This window comes from Erpetoichthys calabaricus, chromosome 6, assembly GCF_900747795.2.
Source record: "Erpetoichthys calabaricus chromosome 6, fErpCal1.3, whole genome shotgun sequence".
Lineage (NCBI taxonomy): Eukaryota > Metazoa > Chordata > Cladistia > Polypteriformes > Polypteridae > Erpetoichthys > Erpetoichthys calabaricus.
Genome location: NC_041399.2, coordinates 141215230 through 141234910, shown reverse-complemented (window position 1 = coordinate 141234910; position 19681 = coordinate 141215230). Strand labels below are relative to the sequence as shown.

The 19681-nt window shown below is 40.1% G+C and overlaps 1 protein-coding gene across 4 annotated transcripts in view; it reads right to left on the bottom strand.

Annotated features, from left to right (window-relative positions):
• dspa (desmoplakin a) overlaps window positions 1-19681 on the bottom strand; it is a 128802-nt gene that overhangs the window by 78173 nt on the left and 30948 nt on the right. For all 4 annotated transcript variants that reach the window (XM_051929074.1, XM_028803961.2, XM_028803962.2 and 1 more), the window contains exons 3-4: window positions 12454-12605; window positions 3706-3856 (exon numbers count right to left, since the gene is read on the bottom strand). In XM_051929074.1, the coding sequence (XP_051785034.1) occupies window positions 3706-3856; window positions 12454-12605 (303 nt within the window). The remainder of the gene's footprint in view (window positions 1-3705; window positions 3857-12453; window positions 12606-19681) is intronic.

Here is a 19681-nt window from a genome sequence, read left to right as displayed (position 1 = left end):
TTTTTCCATCGCCTTTTCCTGTAAGAAGCGACGACGAAGTTCCTCTGCAAGGTGAGCCATGAACACTCTTCTTTTCTCAGCGGACCCCGTGCATGCCTTATACAGTACGTGTGCGTTCATCGCTGCTAGGTCAAGGATGTTGTAGAACACAGCAACCGGCCACCTGCGTGTTCCTGTTCGCACTGAACAAGCACGCGCCTTCTGGTCCATGATGTCAACGCCACGCTGGGGAAAAAAGAAAGACAAATATATGTGACATTTTGAAGAAATCATTTTATCACCAGAATACTTTGTCACACTAATATTTTTTTCATTAGCATACCTTCATGTGGTTGTAGTCTGTGACCGTGTTTGGTTTTTTTTTTTTATCTTGCCCAATCTCCACATCATGGTGCATTGTGCTGAGAATGCAGACAGACTTCATCTTTTTGGGCACATACACTGTCAGCATAGCACTGGGAGATCTAAACACCAGCCTGGAGAATTGTTCGTGTACTGAACTGACTTTAGCTGCAGGTGGAAGTTCCCGTCGCACTTTATTCATGGTGCCAAGCAGAGTTGTATTGCGGTGCAGCAGTCTATTAGCCAGCGAAAGTGACGTGAAGAAGTTGTCTGTTGTTACGGTTCTGCCTTTTTGGATTGCGGCAGATTTGGAGACAAAGTACATGTGCAATGCCACTCCTTATTTAGGAAAAGATCCCAGTCGTCCCACGGGAGAAAGACTTTCCGAGTCTGTGGTCATAAAGCTTATGGAGCCATTTCTGGACAAAGGCAGAACCGTAACAACAGACAACTTCTTCACGTCACTTTCGCTGGCTAATAGACTGCTGCACCGCAATACAACTCTGCTTGGCACCATGAATAAAGTGCGACGGGAGCTTCCACCTGCAGCTAAAGTCAGTTCAGTACACGAACAATTCTCCAGGCTGGTGTTTAGATCTCCCAGTGCCATGCTGACTGTGTATGTGCCCAAAAAGATGAAGTCTGTCTGCATTCTCAGCACAATGCACCATGATGTGGAGATTGGGCAAGATAAAAAAAAAAACCAAACACGGTCACAGACTACAACCACATGAAGGTATGCTAATGAAAAAAATATTAGTGTGACAAAGTATTCTGGTGCTATTCTGGTGATAAAATGATTTCTTCAAAATGTCACATATATTTGTCTTTCTTTTTTCCCCAGCGTGGCGTTGACATCATGGACCAGAAGGCGGGTGCTTGTTCAGTGCGAACAGGAACACGCAGGTGGCCGGTTGCTGTGTTCTACAACATCCTTGACCTAGCAGCGATGAACGCACACGTACTGTATAAGGCATGCACGGGGTCCGCTGAGAAAAGAAGAGTGTTCATGGCTCACCTTGCAGAGGAACTTCGTCGTCGCTTCTTACAGGAAAAGGCGATGGAAAAAGAAAAGATGATACAGCGTCAACAAACTTCCGTTCTAAGACCTCAGCTTCCCCCAGGGAAGAAAGTACAGTGTCAGGTGCTCATTCACTGTAATAGGAACCATAGCACAGAGAGGTGTGTACACTGCAACAAGTACACATGTCGTAAATGTAGGAATGGCGGACCTTGGGTGTGTAGGAACTGTTAATATTTGAATGTGATGATTTTATATAGCACGGATCGGAAATCAGCAGTTCTTAACATTGCACCACGCAAGCTGTCGTATCAACCACCAACTGTAACTTGCTTTCTTTATTCTTCGGTTATAGTCTTGAATAAAAGTGCACTTTTATTTATGTGAAACCAGCTGTGTCAGATGGGGTTGTATGGATTGATTCTGAATGCGACTGCGAGAATGAAAAGTGAATTAAAAAAAAAAAAAAAAAGCTAACCTTTACCAGTATCATAAGTTACACTGGTTGTTACAGACTGAAATCAAATTTATGTTGTTATTCTAAAATTGTAAGAATAAGAGCAGTTCATTTCTCGAAGTGGAGCCGCACGGGATTGAACTCGCCACCCTCTGATTCCCAGTCAGGGGCTGATACCATTATGCCACCGCAGCGGTTGTAGTAAGAATGTCAATGTGGCATGCTAACGCGGCTTTTTTTTTTTTTTTTTTTTTGAATGAAAGCGCACGTGTTCTCTTATTTGTACCTTTTGTGAAAGTGTTTCTTTGATATATGGACTTCAGGCTTCATACGTTACAGTATATAGTTTATGCCTACATTTTGTCATTTACTATTAGAATATGAAAAACGTTTCTGTTTTAAAAATGTGTTTGCACAGCCTACTATAGAAATGGAACACACATGAAATGCGTGTATTCCAAATAACGCTAGAATTATTTCCACTGTAAAACTCCACTTCAATCCCAGGTAATCAAATCAAGGCAAGGCTTGAGCTAGGAGAGAAGTTCATTCTAAGTCGGTGGGGGGATGGAATAGCTGGCTGTTAGTAGCTTTTGTTTATCAGCACATTTAGATGACAAAGGACTCTGGCGGAGAGGTGCAAACGGATTTAAGACGCGATTTAAGGTGGGACGGATTTACGAGTTTTTTCGTAGGCTCTGGTAATTCTAGTGTTAATTACACATTGGAGTGATCCTACAATAAGAACTCAATAGCTTCTTAACCACAGCAACTAGTGTTGATTGGTGAAATCTGCCAAAGCGTTTCACAGCGAATATGTTGTGTTCACCCAATGGCATTGTTTGACGAATATTTTCCAGGAAATTAGCTATGCTTAGCCAAAAACGTTTTTCACACAACTTTGCAAGGTCATCACAGAGCTGTAGCAGCCTGCACAGAACTTTCACACAGGCGTACTGTAAGATTGCTGCCTGTTCTGCTGTGCACACATGTGATGTCATAACCCGATCCAGGTAATTCGCATATGTTTAAAATAGAAAACAAAAAATTTGCAGTAATTTCATTTGAGGGGCATATTAGCTGACTATAATGAGAATCTTATGAGTACTACCATAGAATATTTAACACTGATCACTGTGGTCTATATCAATCTCTCACATGGCACCACATGGCCATTTATGCACACATAATTAACCATGTGCAGCTAGCCTTAAAGGAGCCCCACCCCCCATCCCAACCCTCACATCAGAATGAGACCCAGAGAAATAATAATAATAAAATATTTATTACTGTTTACAAGATGTTTGTGTTTTCTTGATGGAAGAAAAAAGTGCAAAGTATCTACACAGATAAAATGGAAACAAAAATGATATTTCAGCTGGCCCTAGAGCTGTTGCTTCAAATAATGGCAGGAGCTAGTCCCACACTGCCACTTTGTGACAAGATGAATGTGTGCCTCAAAATTAGAACTCTGTGAGCATAATGACATATATATATGTTTTTTACTTATTGCTCTTTTGTGATCATTTGTTTTATTTTGTTTACGGTTATCTTTTGTCTGCATCGTTTGTTGTTTGAGGCACTTTGACACAGTGGTTAGCACTGTTGCCTCACAGCTCAGATCACGTTTTTGGCCATAATAATCAGTCCAGCATAGTTGACAAATGCTTCCCTATGTCTCTAGGATAGTTAAAAGACCACTGGACCATTAAAATGCACTCAAAACTAGTTCAGTTCCATTTCTCCATTGAGGAGTTTGGTGATGTTCCTGAAAGTTTCTGTGATTTCACTAAACTCATGATGAAGCAAATCCACAGCGTTCACTCATCGCTAAAAGGCAATCTGGAAACAATGCAGCTATAGCACCCTATATATTGATATTTACCTTTTGTTTTTGTATCCAGTTGATTGCATCCTCATAGCTTTGGTACATTTCATCCATTCCTTTATTCATATTCCCACTGCTGCTTTTCCTGTATTTCTGAGCACCAATGGAAGAGTACAGGGCTCGCAGTTGCTCTTTGTACTGGCTGTTCCTAAAAAACATTTCAAATTTTGGCTTGTTTAAGTATTAATAAAAATTGATTATTATTATTAATTATTTGGTATTTTTTTATGTAGATATCTGAAGAAAAGTGAAATACCAAAAGCAATTTAATTTATATTCTTATGTCATGGACTTCTAGAACCACCTTTTACAAACAGTTATAAATAAAATAATACTGAAAACAAAATCACCCCAACACACATACAGTATATATATATCAGTGGCGGGCCGTCAGGGCCTGCAAGGCCTTCTCTGCTGGCCTAAAAAATTATCTGAATCACAAACTGATGTTAATTATATTTTGTCCATGAATACTTATTAAATAATTCCAAATAGTCTGTCCGCTTCCTTTCATAGCTTTTCCGATGGTTGTGCTGCTTCCAGACATGTATTTTCGTATTAAAGCATTTAACCAATCACATTTCAGCCATCATTTGTTGCCAGGCAGGGTCAAAGTCAAAGAAGTCTGCCAGGAGGCCTTCACAATCCGTTCTGCAGGCCCTCTAACACAAAATAAATGTCGATTAAACTGTTGCTTCCACCAATCAGATTTTGAGTTGGTTTCACTAGGGCCCTCTAGCAGGCGTACGGCAACGTCACCGTATTCAGACCCGTTGATTGGATAGGATGGTGTAATATAAAAATCTGAATGAGAGCATCATGGGGCAGCTGTACACATTGGTATGTTTGGTGGTGAACATTCCCGTGTCCACTGCTTCTGTCAAGCGGACATTTTCAGCCCTAAAGTGAATTAAAACTTATGCCAGAAATACGACAGGACAGGTTCGACATTCAGCATTAGCTTCGATGGCGATAGAAAGGGACTTTGTGATGGAACTGAAGCGCACGGATAATCTGTACGACAGAGTAATTGAACTGTTTTTGAGGAAAGAGAGGAGGATGGATTTTGTTTACAAATAATCCGAATTTTTGGTGAGTAAAATGTTGCGATTTTCCTAAATAATATTGCAAGTTTATGAGTTATTATTGATGTTTTTTACGTGTGTTGCGGGCTGTAGCTGCAGTAGAAAGGAACTTGTTCACCCCTGGTTTGTCTATTCAATAAAGGCATTTATTGTGGCTACAGGAGTTATCTATCTGCGATGCAACGGCTCTTTATACTGTATTTCTGCATATTAAGATGGTTTTTATAACCATAAATTAGTTTTTGAGGGGCGGGTTGATTCAGATGGAGCACTACTGAAGGCCTAGGTGTGAAATGCACGGTCCGCCACTGATACATATATATATATATATATATATATATATATAGAGAGAGAGAGAGAGAGAGAGAGTAAGGGACGGCTGGCAGCCCAAGGAATGGAAAGATGGGGGATGGCAGCCCTATTAGTGCACGGCCTGCCCCAGAACACTAGATATCTGCCCCACAGGTTTCAGGAGTACCTCGGATTAGTGCAGCCCTGTTGGGTTCCATGGGTGCCACCAGGGGGCGTTGCAGGAATGGCTGAGCCCTTTGTTACAGCACTTCCTCCACACCCGGAAGTGCTGCCAGAGGAAGATCACTGGACATCTGGAGAACTCCCAGTTGCCCTATAAAAGGGGCCAGAGTCAGAAGGAAGAAGGATGAAGCTTGCCAGTAGAGGAGTGAAAAGAGACAGAAAGAAAAGAAGGGACTGTGTAATGGTGTGCAAAATTCTAATGCCGGGCTGAATTTGCCCTAGGTCATCCCTTCTTCGGACACACCTAACTGCACACTCAGTGCAAGCAAACCAACATTTCCTGCAAATTACCAGACTCATTCAAGCTAAGTTAAAGTCCACAAATATTCAAATAACAAATATTTACAACAGTGGGGTGTAGAATAGCATCTCTGAATGCACAACATGTCAAATCTGGGTGGGTGGAAATGGAAAGCAGAGGACTATGCTACAGTCTGCTTAGGGTTTAGATCTTGGTTTTGACTTGGCCATTCCAAAACATTCACCTTTCTGTTTCTGAGCCACTCCAGTGTTGCTTTGGCCTTATGCTTGGGGTCATTATCATGTTGAAAGATGACTCTTCTCCTGAGCCATAAGTTCATAGCAGACCGGAACATGTTCTCTTGTAATATTGTGCAGTATTTGAGTCCATCCATTGTCCTTTGAACTCTGACAAGATTTAGTCCCAGCACATAAAAAGCATTTCCATAGCATGATGCTGCCACCACCATATTTCACCGTTAAGTATGGTGTTTCTTGAGGCATGGGCAGTGTTAGTTTAACACCACACATACCTCTTTGAAGTCTGGCCAAAATGTTCTACTTTGGTCTCATCTGACAATAAAATCTTTGACCACACCTTAGCTGTGTCTTTCTCATGCTTTGTAGCAAATGCCATATGTTCTTTTATGTGAACCTTCTTAAGGAATGGCTTCTTTCTTTCTATTTTCCCGTAGAAGCCTGTTTTATTGAGAGCTCTTGAAATTGTGGACCCATGCACCTTCACTCCAGTTTAAGCCAAAGAGCATTGCAGACTTCTGAGAGTGACAATTGGATTTTTTTGTAGCCTATCTCACCTGTCGTTGTCTTGCTCTGATGTTTAGTTTTGAAGGACAGCCTGTTCTAGTAAGAGTCTGGGTGCTGTGATGATGGATCCAAAAGTGCTTAACACTAGAATTCCTGAAGCCTATGAAAAAACTTGTAATCCTGGCCCACATTAAAACCCTTCGCACCTCTCCATTCAGTGTATTTTATTTTGTAAATGTGTCAAAAGGGTAAAAAGCTCTCCTAGCTCAAGCCTTTTTTATCTGGGAGTGAGGTACCTGGAGCTGTATAGGGTAAATAATATATCATTATTTGGAACATATGTGTTCATGTGTGCTCCGTATCTACAAAGATCTATGTAAGTGTAGGATGACGGGAAATGGAAAAAAATGTTGAACACATAACTAAAAGACAAACATTTTTCATGTTTTAGTACTATTGACAAAATTTTGACATGATAATATATGTATAATGTGTGAAGACTGAAGTCCAAATATCAAATAAGCACTTTCACAAAAGGTACAAGTATAACAAAACAAGTGCGCTTTTATTCAAGAATATAACCGAAGAAATAGAAATTGGGTTAGTGTACTTCATTGACATGACTACTTTGGTAGTATAGCAGTAAGAACTACTGACTCATAATGAACAGGTTGTGGGTTCGATCCTGACCGCTTCCCAAAATAAATGTTTTGAGTAAAGCTGCTCTTATTGTTACTACTATACAATAAAAACATACATTTAATTTGAGTCTGTAATAGCCAGTGTAAATGTATGGTACTTTTTTTTTTTTTATTCAGTTTTATTCTCTTAGTCGTGTTCACGCTCCCCCCAATCTGACACTGCTGTTTACAAATAAAAACGTGCTATAACAGAGGCCAGCTCAAATGAGGATGAGGGTTCTACATCGGAGAAAGAGAACAGAAGCCCTCCCCGCAAGAAACACCCACTCACATATAAGAGCAACACAGCTGCACCAGGCATAAAGGCAAAGGATGGCACCGTTTGGATGTGGCAACAAGTCGGGCATCAGTCTGCCAGTCAGTCTACCCCACACCTGTCCTTTAAAGGAAAAGCAGGGCTTACAGAGCTTGCCAAGGTATCATGCAATGTCCTGTTTGTGATTATGTTTTGTGAAGGTCTTTATATAAAAAACATTTATATGTTACTTATATAAAAGCCAGATCGAATGTTATTTACCTTGATTTATTTACTTATCTTCCTACAGCATAAAGTCACAAGTAGACTGCAGAGCTTCCTCTGTTTCATCGATACGGGCATACTCACAAAGTACTGTACATGTATAATGAAGTGACTTTAGCTGCAGGCGGAAGCTCCTGTCGCACCCTACGCAACTGTGTTTGATCTCATTCAGGAAAAGATCCCAGTCACCCCACGGGAGAAAGACATTCTGAAAATAAGGTCATAAAGCTTATGAAACCGTTTCTAGACAAAGGCAGAACCTTAACAATAGTTGCGTAGAGCTTTGTGTAGCAATCACAAAGGGTGATTTTTATATCCAGAGAGATATAAAGGACAAACAAGTAGTACCTAATTAATTATGGTAAAATGACTATCGACCTTTGTGTTATTTGTGATGAATATGTCATTTGTGTAAACTTTGAGCTTCCAAAGTACAGAGGTTTAAATACTTATACAAACGCTAACTTTTGAGTTTTTTTTCTTCAGTTAAATATCTACAGGAAATGGTTTATTTTGACTTTGGAAATGTATTGTTATAGAGTAAGAGTTCACATTGAAAATACTGAATAGATAAATATGTGTACAAATCTTTTGTCATTCAGAAAATTATGATGACTTTCAAAGGGACTGAATAATTTGCAAAACATGTACATGTGAGGACCCCAAAGCTGAGCTGAAATATATGGATATATGCAGAAAGAATGAACACTAAAACCAAGTTAACAACTATACCCTGGGCACTTTCACTAATTCCCAAATATTGACAAAAGGGTAGACCTTCTAAGAACTCACTGACATCTATCTGCATATGAACTAACCAGTCAAGCTACTGATCATCAACATACTCTCAACCTATTGAATTTCATGAACTCAAGTAAATTTAGCAGAATTCAGTATATTTTATGGGGTAAGAGCAGATGCACATTTTCAAAGACATTGGTACAGGTAGATAGAGAGAAATAACCTTGACAAGATAATAGCCATCAACCTTTTAGAAAGCCACAAACAAAGATAAAAGCAGAGGACAGTGAGAGAAGACTCTATCCTGCAATCTGCCTCTGGATATTTGTCTCATCCGACGCTTCTATATTTTCTTTTGGTATTATTTAATTGTTATTGTTGATTAAGTATTGTAATGCTTAACTCCATTAATACTGTATATAGCAAAATATAACAAGACTACAGTTTAATTCAAATATATTTTCTTGTCTGTTAATACTCCATGTCTTGGATGTTATGAGATGTTCACTCATTATAAATATATTGTCATTCAGGTTAATAGGAGTCTTGGGGCCGAGAATGTTCTTATAGCTTAAATGTGAGGTCACTGTGGTGCATGGAGGAGGAACTCTTAAATAAGGTGCTATCCATGGTAACAGGGCCAGTAGCTCTTAGCAGGGACAGACAGAGAAAAGGACAAATCTCGAACCGCTATACACAGCAATCTACTAAAATTTACATTTTACGACTCTTATATTACCAGAAAGCCGTCTGTCCATTCACCCTTCAATTTATCAATTTTCTGAACCTTCTTAATCCAATTTAAAGGTCACCGGCACTGCAGGCAACAAACTATTATTTACTATATTTATTTTAAACAGTTACCTACAGTTTACCAAGATGAAATATTAAGACAGTTTAGAGGGAAAATATACGAACTGTTAACAACAAAGACCTATTCATTTCAATACAATTTTGTATATAATGTTATTAGTTCTGTTTTTGGCATTTTGTTTTTTTTTTTTTTGTTATTTCACATGGTATTGTTTGTTAATTATTACAAGTTTGTCTTTTTTCCTTTTCTTGTCTGTCCTGCCTCTTGTATGTGGAGCCCAGGGATGCAGCAAAATCTAATTATGCAGATGGAGGTTTTCCCCAGCTATATATAAAGAGAAGCTTCAGATTGTGATAAAGATTTGACATTGTATTCTGGCTTTCAATTCCTATTTTTAATTTTTGCTTCTTTTGTTCTTGGATTCTCTAGTTTTCTCCTATGCTTTACTGGAGTTCACTAGTGTTCTAGTTCAGCTAGGTTTCCCCCTCCCTACTGAGGTTCAAATTAATGTTTGTCTGTTTTGTTCATTTTTTATTTATGTTACTTTTACTTTTGTTGATTATGTGCATTAATTTTTTTTTTTTCAAGGGCCTTTTGAATCAGAAGAAAAGGGCTTTTAAAGACGGTGATCAGCATGAGCTCAAGCGCGTGCAGAAGGAACTCCGAGTCCAACTCAGGGCGGTGAAGGAGCAGTACAGGAGAAAGCTGGAGCAGAAGTTGCAGAATAACAGCATGAAGGAAGTGTGGGATGGGATGAAGATCATCACTAGCTGCAGCTCGAAGCGGGGTACCACCATTGAGAGAGACGTGAAGAGAGCAAACCAAATGAACAACTTTTTTAACAGGTTTGACCACCCTAACCCACTCTCACTCTCACCTCGGAGTACTGCACCCTCCACACATCCTTCTGCTGATACCAGCATAGGAAAGACATCCCCACCCATAATAACAACAGCGCAAGTGAGCAGAGAGCTGAGGAGACTTCGTGCCAGCAAAGCAGCGGGTCCAGATGGAGTATCGCCACGACTGCTGAAGGTCTGTGCATCGGAGCTGGGGGGTCCTCTACAGCGCATCTTCAACCTGAGCCTGGAACAGGGGAGAGTCTCGAGGCTTTGGAAAACATCTTGTATCACCCCAGTCCCAAAGGTATCACGTCCTAGTGAGCTGAATGACTTTCGGCCTGTTGCTCTGACATCACATGTGATGAAGACCATGGAGAGGCTGCTGCTTCACCACCTTAGTCCACAGGTTCAACACGCCCTTGACCCTCTGCAGTTTGCATATCAGGAGAAGGTTGGAGCAGAAGATGCCATCATCTATATGCTACACCGATCCCTCTCTCACTTGGACAGAGGCAGTGGTGCTGTAAGAATTATGTTTCTAGACTTCTCTAGCGCCTTCAACACAATCCAACCTCTGCTCCTTAGGGACAAGCTGACAGAGATGGGATTAGATTCATACCTAGTGGCATGGATCGTGGACTATCTTAAAGACAGACCTCAGTATGTGCGTCTTGGGAACTGCACGTCTGACATTGTGGTCAGCAACACAGGAGCGCCACAAGGGACTGTACTTTCTCCGGTCCTGTTCAGCCTATATACATCGGACTTCCAATACAACTCGGAGTCCTGCCATGTGCAAAAGTTCGCTGATGACACTGCTATCGTGGGCTGTATCAGGAATGGGCTGGAGGAGGAGTACAGGGACCTAATCAATGACTTTGTTAAATGGTCCGACTCAAACCACCTACACCTGAACACCAGCAAAACCAAGGAGCTGGTGGTGGATTTTAGGAGGCCCAGACCCCTCATAGACCCAGTGATCATCAAAGGTGACTGTGTGCAGATGGTGCAGACCTATAAATATCTGGGAGTGCAGCTGGATGATAAATTAGACTGGACTGCCAATACTGATGCGCTGTGCAAGAAAGGACAAAGCCGGTTATACTTCCTTAGAAGGCTGGCTTCCTTCAACATCTGCAATAAGATGCTGCAGATGTTCTATCAAACAGTTGTGGCGAGCGCCCTCTTCTACGCAGTGGTGTGCTGGGGAGGCAGCATTAAGAGGAAAGACGCCTCACGCCTGGACAAACTGGTGAGGAAGGCAGGCTCTATTGTTGGCATGGAGCTGGACAGTTTAACATCTGTGGCAGAGCGAAGGGCGCTCAGCAGGCTCCTATCAATTATGGAGAATCCACTGCATCCACTAAATAATGTCATCTCCAAACAGAAGAGCAGCTTCAGCGACAGACTGCTGTCACTGTCCTGCTCCACAGACAGATTGAGGAGATCGTTCCTCCCCCAAACTATGCGACTCTTTAATTCCACCAGGGGGGGTAAACGTTAATATTTAACATTATACATAGTTATTGTCTGTTTTTTTCACCTGTATTATTATCATTCTTTAATTTAATATTATTTATTGTATCAGTATGCTGCTGCTGAAGAATGTAAATTTCCCATTGGGATTAATAAAGTATCTATCTATCTATCTATCTATCTATCTATCTATCTATCTATCTATCTATCTATCTATCTATCTATCTATCTATCTATCTATCTATCTATCTATCTATCTATCTATCTATCTATCTATCTATCTATCTATCTATCTATCTATCTATCTATCTATATAGAAGAGTATGTGGGGTGTAGGAGGAAGACGGTTTGGTGCTTAGTTATTATAGATAGAAAATCAGTTACTTGAGTATTTCACTAGAACTGTCTATTTTAAATACCAATGAATAATAAAACATCCATCCATCCATTTTCCAACCCGATGAATCCGAACACATGGTCACGGGGGTCTGCTGGAGCCAATCCCAGCCAACACAGGGCACAAGGCAGGAACCAATCCCGGGCAGGGTGCCAACCCACTGCAGATAATAAAACATTGTAAAAAGTAAAAGTAAAAAAGTAAAAGTGAAGTAAAAAAAGTAAAACTTAATAAAACATAATAAAAAGTAAATTTGATATTAAATTACATTAATGCCTTGTCAAAAACAATATTATGAATTGCTTTTTTGATTTTCTGTTTGCATATTCTACGGGACATTTTTCTCTTTTTCATTTATTGGACGATTCTCTTTGTTCTTGATTTTTATTATATGCAGCTCTTTTTTGTTCATTTTCTTTTTTCAACGTTCTTTATAAACTCTTACTGCTCTTTTTCTATTGCGATCTAAAATTCGATGTTCTTGAATAACTTGCTCTTCTGCTTGGCCATTATAACCGACTACATTGGAGAGAGGATGTGCGCAGTAGGAGTAACGATTGGACGAGCAGTGTGGAGGGTAGTTCATGACAGAAAACTTTATTAACATAATAGAGAGATATTTAATGTTACCTTCTCTGCAGATGATCAACAGGTTGACCCGATTGTTTCATATCTCTGATACACTGGTCAATTTCCATTAACTGCTCATTTGCCATGGCCAGTAACGAGTCCGTATCGTACCTTCGCCTTAAACTCTGCCCAGTTTCAGCATACCTCATGTCCTTAAATGAAAAAAGATACATTTCTCAGTCACAAAACACCAGCAGCAAAAGCTACAAATTTCATTTTTAAAATTGACTAAGATATTCCATAACAAATCAAAAATAAATAGGGTGTTGGGATATTTTTTAGTAAAAGGGAGCAAAACAACATGTCTCCTCACAGTCTTCTTCTACCATATTAAACCAGAAAAAATTAAGTTGATGGCCAGTGTATACAAGTACATCACTAATTAGGCTGATATTTCAAAAACAATATATACAAATTCACAAATTTAAACTTTTTTATTATATCAGAAGTTCTACTCTATAAATCTTCATTCTTCACTGAACAATTTAACTAAATAATAACTCAGGTTTCATTTCATAATTTCAAATCTCAATAAATCATTGTTTTCTCTTTTGTTAAACAGACTACTTTCAGTACTGAATAACTGAGCATTTTCCTAAGTTATTATTTCAAATATTAACATACTAGATAATTTCATATATACAGTAATCCCTCCTCCATCACGGGGGTTGCGTTCCAGAGCCACCCGCGAAATAAGAAAATCCGCGAAGTAGAAACCATATGTTTATATGGTTATTTTTATATTGTCATGCTTGGGTCACAGATTTGCGCAGAAACCCAGGAGGTTGTAGTGAGACAGGAACGTTATTCAAACACTGCAAACAAACATTTGTCTCTTTTTCAAAAGTTTAAACTGTGCTCCATGACCAGACAGAGATGACAGTTCAGTCTCACAATTAAAAGAATGCAAACATATCTTCCTCTTCAAAGGAGCAAACAAATCAATAGGGCTGTTTAGCTTTTAAGTATGCGAAGCACCGCGGCACAAAGCTGTTGAAGGTGGCAGCTCACACCCCCTCCGTCAGGAGCAGAGAGAGAGAGAGAGAGAGATAAAAAAATCAATACGTGCCCTTCGTGCTTTTAAGTATGCGAAGCACCGTGCAGCATGTCCCTTCACGAAGCAGCTGCACAGAAGGTAGCCAACGTGAAGATAATCTTTCAGCATTTTTAGACGAGCGTCCGTATCATCTAGGTGTGCGAACAGCCCCCCTGCTCAATCCCCCTACGTCAGGATCAGAAAAAGTCAGCGCAAGAGAGAGAGAGAGAGAGAGAGAGAGAAAAGTAAGCTGGGTAGCTTCTCAGCCATCTGCCAATAGCGTCCCTTGCATGAAATCAACTGGGCAAACCAACTGAGGAAGCATGTACCAGAAATTAAAAGACCCATTGTCCGCAGAAATCCGCGAACCAGCAAAAAATCCGCGATATATATTTATATATGCTTACATATAAAATCTGCGATAGAGTGAAGCCACTAAAGGCGAAGCGCGATATAGCGAGGGATCACTGTACCTGGCCAACATCACAGCTTGATCATTATATATAGTACAAAGTTTAAAAAAAAAGTTTTTTTTGGGTCATACAAATTTGACATAATCTTGTTTATTCACATATTACCTGATGTCCCCAATGTCTACTTTGTTTATAGCCTAAAGTGGTACTGGTAATCTACAGTAACAATCCTAATGGTTATGGGCATAAAATATTTTTGTATCTATTGCACTTGGAAGCAGGATGTATGCCTAAAAAATGAAACCATGAATGTTTGATTCAACCTTATAAACAAATCATTGAAGTTTACAAGCCAGTTTAACAGGTCATAGATTATGGACAACATTTCAGTAATGCATAATATAAGTTTAAGTCAAAAATGCAGTTTTATGGGATCTCTGGTGAAATAAATCTGCAAACAATAAATAGCAGGTATTCATTAAAATACCATATGATGAAATGGGGTACTACTGTAGTTCATTCAATATTGCAAGGAAGAAAGGTCTTTTTTATTTTTTCCTCTTTCCTAAATAGCCCTCAGTTCTTCATGTAAACTGCAATTTCTCCCACATTTCTATCAACCAAATATATCCAGACCGACAAATTAATTCATGTGTTTTTGGATTTATCTTTATATCTGTGTAGAATGTGTTATTTCAGATGTATACTGTTATGGTTTCAGCTGCTCTTAATTTGCCAAACACTAGTCTGGTCAATTTTACCATTGATATAAAGCACAACATAACAGCTATAGCAGGGAGGCTGGACAAGTGGTACTGCATCACAAGGCACACTGTCTCAAGCAATAATATACTAACACCTGGCCAATTTAGAGTCACCAATCAACTTAAACTGAATGACTTTGGAATGTAGGAAAGAAGATGGAGTATCCAAAGGAAAACACACAATGAGAAATTTCTTCATAATTTAATTTTCTTTATATTATCTTTTAATTTGGGATTGGTATGCATCTATCCATACTGTAAACTGGATTACATAGCGAACAAATTATCAAGACTTATGGATTCTCTCATCAAAACTTTGAAAAGAGTGAATAATTTTTTTATGGAAATGTAGTGGTTTAAAGAGCATTAACAGTTTAAAAGACCTATTATATGGATAAATGTGGAGGAGTGAGAAAGACTGAGGTAAAAGTAAAATAATAATTATAGTAAAATGAGTCACTAACGTTAGATACAGACAGCAACGTAAATTGTTTACAAAAACAGGCTAGATTAAGAACAAATAAAAATTACAGGCCATTGGAGGTCAGCATTAAGGTAAGCATGTACATATAAAACTACTTTTAAATTATGCATTTTAATACAGACTTTGATTCCCACCATAGATGCGGATTTTTCATCAGTATGCTACATTTTAATAGGGAGTTTCCCACCAATTTCAAAAATGAATTTCATCCCTGTGTCTAAAGCAGTTTTATATGCACGTTATATTAACTGCCAATTCTAAATTTGCCCCAGGTGAGTCTTATGTAGGCCACTTGATGTATATTGTCCAGGTAAACTTTCTGCCTTCCATTTAATACTGATTTATTACAACCTCTGCAACTGCAAATAGAATTAAGGAGGTTTTTTATGTGTTTTATGTTGTATTTAAAGCAGGCAATTTGCTACACCAAAGATAAATTATGATGCACATCAACAACAAACTGGTCCTCCCTGCATAGAGTTTGCATGTTCTCCCCATGTCTGCCGGTTTCCTCCCACAGTCCAAAGACATGCAGGTTAGGTGCATTGGCGATCCTAATATTGTCCCTAGTGTGTGCTTGGTGAGTGGGTGTGCCCTGCAGTGGGCTGGCGCCCTGCCCGGGGTTTGTTCCTGCCTTGCACCCTGTGTCAGCTGGGATTGGCTCCAGCAGACCCCCATGACCCTGTGTTAGGATATAGCAGGATGGATAATGGATGGATGGATCAACAACAAATGACTGCCTCAATCATTAAGAAGGAGCAGTCAAACAAATGAGCTACTCACTTTAAACACCAAACAACAAATTACATGTAAGCATCACATATTGTTGCATTCAGACATATGTAAATGATCTCTTGTAAATCCTGATTAATCAACTTCTCAATATTTTACATAGAGCATTTCTCATTTAAAGCTTAAAGTAAATGGACAGGAATAATTGGGAGCATGTTTTAAGATGAAACCCTGTGTGGGTTATTCGCTACAAAGTTTTTATTTAGTAAGTTTCCTGAGACATATATTCTCATCTTGAAAACCATGTCTGGCCTGCTAATTTAAGACTAAATTTAAGTTTGTTTGTGATTTTAAGAAGTAGTAGGTATAAAATATGGCATCCATTAATCTATTTATATTTTTCTCCAATATAATAATAATAATCGTCAACATTAGCCATCCATCTTCCTAACCCGCTTATCCTGGGCAGCATTGTGGGCAGCTGGAGTCTATGTCAGCAAGCATCAGATGAAACGCAAGAATAACACTCTGTTACAGTGCAATTCCATTTGCAGGGCAGACACATACAAACAAACACAAACACATACACGCTAGGGCCACTTAAGCAATGCCAGTTAATCAGGGAAAAATTTAGTAAGTCTAGTAAGTACAGATGTTTTAACAGAATGAGCACAGAGCTGTCATTCCTGCCTCATAGTATAAGGTTATAAATGCAGTCTGCATGTTCTCCCCATGTAGTTACAGAACTTATTGGTATCAGTGTCAGGGAATGTACTCATCCAAAAACATTGTGTATAAAACATGGCAGCACAGTAACCATTATCTGTCTTTGGGATAAATCTCCACTTTTGAATTTGCTCATGTTTTTAGTCTTTTCCTTTAGAATTTTCAGACTCTTGCTAACAACTTTTGACTATACATGTTTTATTTTGGCTCTGGAACTTGCCTCACTGTAAAAAAAAACTTTTGCCATTTTTGACTACTCTCTTGCCACCATGTTTAATTTTCCCATTTTTCTTTTTACCATCCTTTTCATGACAAACTTTTTTTCCTTGCCATTCACAATGGTCTCTATAAGTCTCCATCAAGTAAAATAAGCAAAACAAGAAACCTGCAACCCCTCTGGGCCTCCCTAAATAGGTCATAAAACCATTTCTACCATGAGTTGTGTCTCATTCATTTACTTATCTAACAAGAGCCACAAAAGGGATTTAAACCCCCTATCTGTGTCACTTTCAGTTAAACCCTAATTTCATTTCCAGGTCAATGATGGCCATGATTTGCTTGTCTAGCACTGAACAAGCAATATAGTCTCATCCTTTACAAGAATAATTCCCTTGCTATCACCTAGGAGCTAGGAAGTCTTGCAAATTCTTACCAGTCTCCCCTAGCCATTCTCTCAAATCAAACAAAGAGTCAGATATGCAAAGTACACACTCTGAGTTACCTGCTCTCTCTACAAAGCTTTCTCTGGTTGCCATTACTGCATTGTCTCACATACAGGTTTACTATAGGACTGCCCCATCAACCTCACCACAATATCAGAATCAGAATCAGCTTTATTGGCCAAGTATATGTACACATACAAGGAATTGGACTCCGGTTTTACCTAGTATTGTCCCTGATGCTGTGAGATTGACTTAAGTGTTCATGAGAGTGATGGCCTGAGGAAAGAAACTGTTCACATGTCTGGTAGTTTTGGCGTACAGTGCTCTGTGGTGCCTACCAGAGGGAAGAAGTTGAAAAAGGTTGTAACCAGGGTGTGATGGATCTGCAATGATGTTTTCTGCCTGTTTCCTGACTCGAGATCTGTATAAGTCTTGAATGGAGGGCAGATCAACACCAATGATTTTTTCTGCAATCCTGACTGTCCGTTGAAGTCTGTTCCTGTCCTGTTTTGTGGCTGAGCCAAACCAGACTGTGATAGATGAACAGAGAACAGACTGGATTACTGCAGAGTAAAATTGGATGAGCAGCTCCTGAGGCAGGTTGAACTTCCTGAGCTGGCGCAGGAAGTACAACCTCTGCTGGGCCTTTTTAACAATTGTGTTTATGTTTAGTTCCCACTTTAGGTCCTGGGAAATTGTGGATCCCAGAAACCTAAAGTTTTCCACAGCAGACACAATGCTGTTGAGTAGTGTGAGAGGGGGCAGCACTGGGGGGCTCCTCCTGAAGTCCACTGTCATCTCCACAGTTTTAAGCTTGTTCAGCTCCAGGTTGTTTTGACCGCACCAGAGGGCCAGCTGTTCGACCTCTCGTCTGTATACAGACTCGTCACTGTCCTTGATGAGGCCAATGACTGTCATATCATCTGCGAACTTCAGGATTTTAACAGACGGGTCTCTTGAGGTGCAGTCATTTGTGTAGAGGGAGAAGAGCAGAGGAGAGAGGACACATCCCTGGGGGGCGCCAGTGCTGACTGTTCGTGTGCTGGATGTGATTTTTCCCAGTCTCACTTGCTGCTTCCTATCTGTCAGGAAGTTTTTGATCCACTGGGAGATGGGAGCTGGTACAATGAGCCAAGTGAGTTTGGTGTGGAGGACTTCTGGAATGATAGTATTGAACGCCGAGCTGAAGTCCACAAACAGGATCCTAGCATATGTCCCTGGAGAGTCGAGATGTTCAGGATGTAGTGCAGTCCCATGTTGATTGCATCATCCACTGACCTGTTTGCTCGGTAAGCAAACTGTAGGGGGTCAAGCAGGGGGTCTGTAATGTCCTTCAGGTAGGTCAACACCAGTCTTTCAAAGGATTTCATGACCACAGACGTCAGGGCGACTGGCCTGTAGTCATTTAACCCTGCGATGGAGGTTTTCTTTGGAACCGGGATAATTGTGGAACGCTTAAGGCAGGAGGGAACTTCACATAGCTCCAGGGATCTGTTGAAGATCTGTGTAAATATGGGGGCCAGCTGATCAGCACAGACTTTAAGACAGGAGGGTGACACACCATCTGGACCTGGTGCCTTCCTGATCTTCTGTCTCCTGAAGAGCTGACTCACGTCCCCTTCACAGATCCTGAGTGCAGGGATGGTGTCAGTGGGGAGGGGCAGGGGTTTGGTAGTGAGTGCTGGGAGTGTATTTTGATTGGCGTGGGTGAGAGGTGTGAAAGAGGGATTATCAAACCTGCAGTAGAACAAATTCAGCTCGTTGGCCAGTTGATGGTTCTCTTCAGTATGGGGGGATGGTTTCCTGTAGTTGGTGATGTCTTTCAAACCTCTCCACACTGATGCAGGGTCGTTGGCTGTAAACCTATTTTCCAGCTTTTCAGTGTAGCACCTCTTTGCTACTCTGATCTCCTTTGTCAATGTGTTTCTGGCTTGATTATACAGGATTCTGTCCCCACTTCTGTAGGCCTTCTCCATAGCCTGACGAAGCTGCCTGAGTTTTGTAGTAAACCAGGGTTTGTTGTTGTTATATGTGCGAAAAAGATTTCATGGGCACACATATCACATCACAATGTCCAAACAAATCTAATTAACATTACTTTTCTCTTTTCTACATTCTGGTTTAACTGTCCCACTATCATTTACAGGATCCAGCAGCTTTCACTTGTCGTTTACAATCATACTTCTAGCGCAGATAAGAGTCAGTGTGTTAGCCATCTGCAGTCCTTTACTGGACAGCCTATTTTAAAAGCAGACAAGAAAGCCATATCCCTTCCCCCATCGTCACATGCTCACTCACATTTCACTCATATCTTACACACTTGATTTCCACCCATCCTCCACCATTTTAGCAGCCACATAGATACTCTATTAAACATAGGACATGAAGGAAAAGACAGCGAAACACTGCAG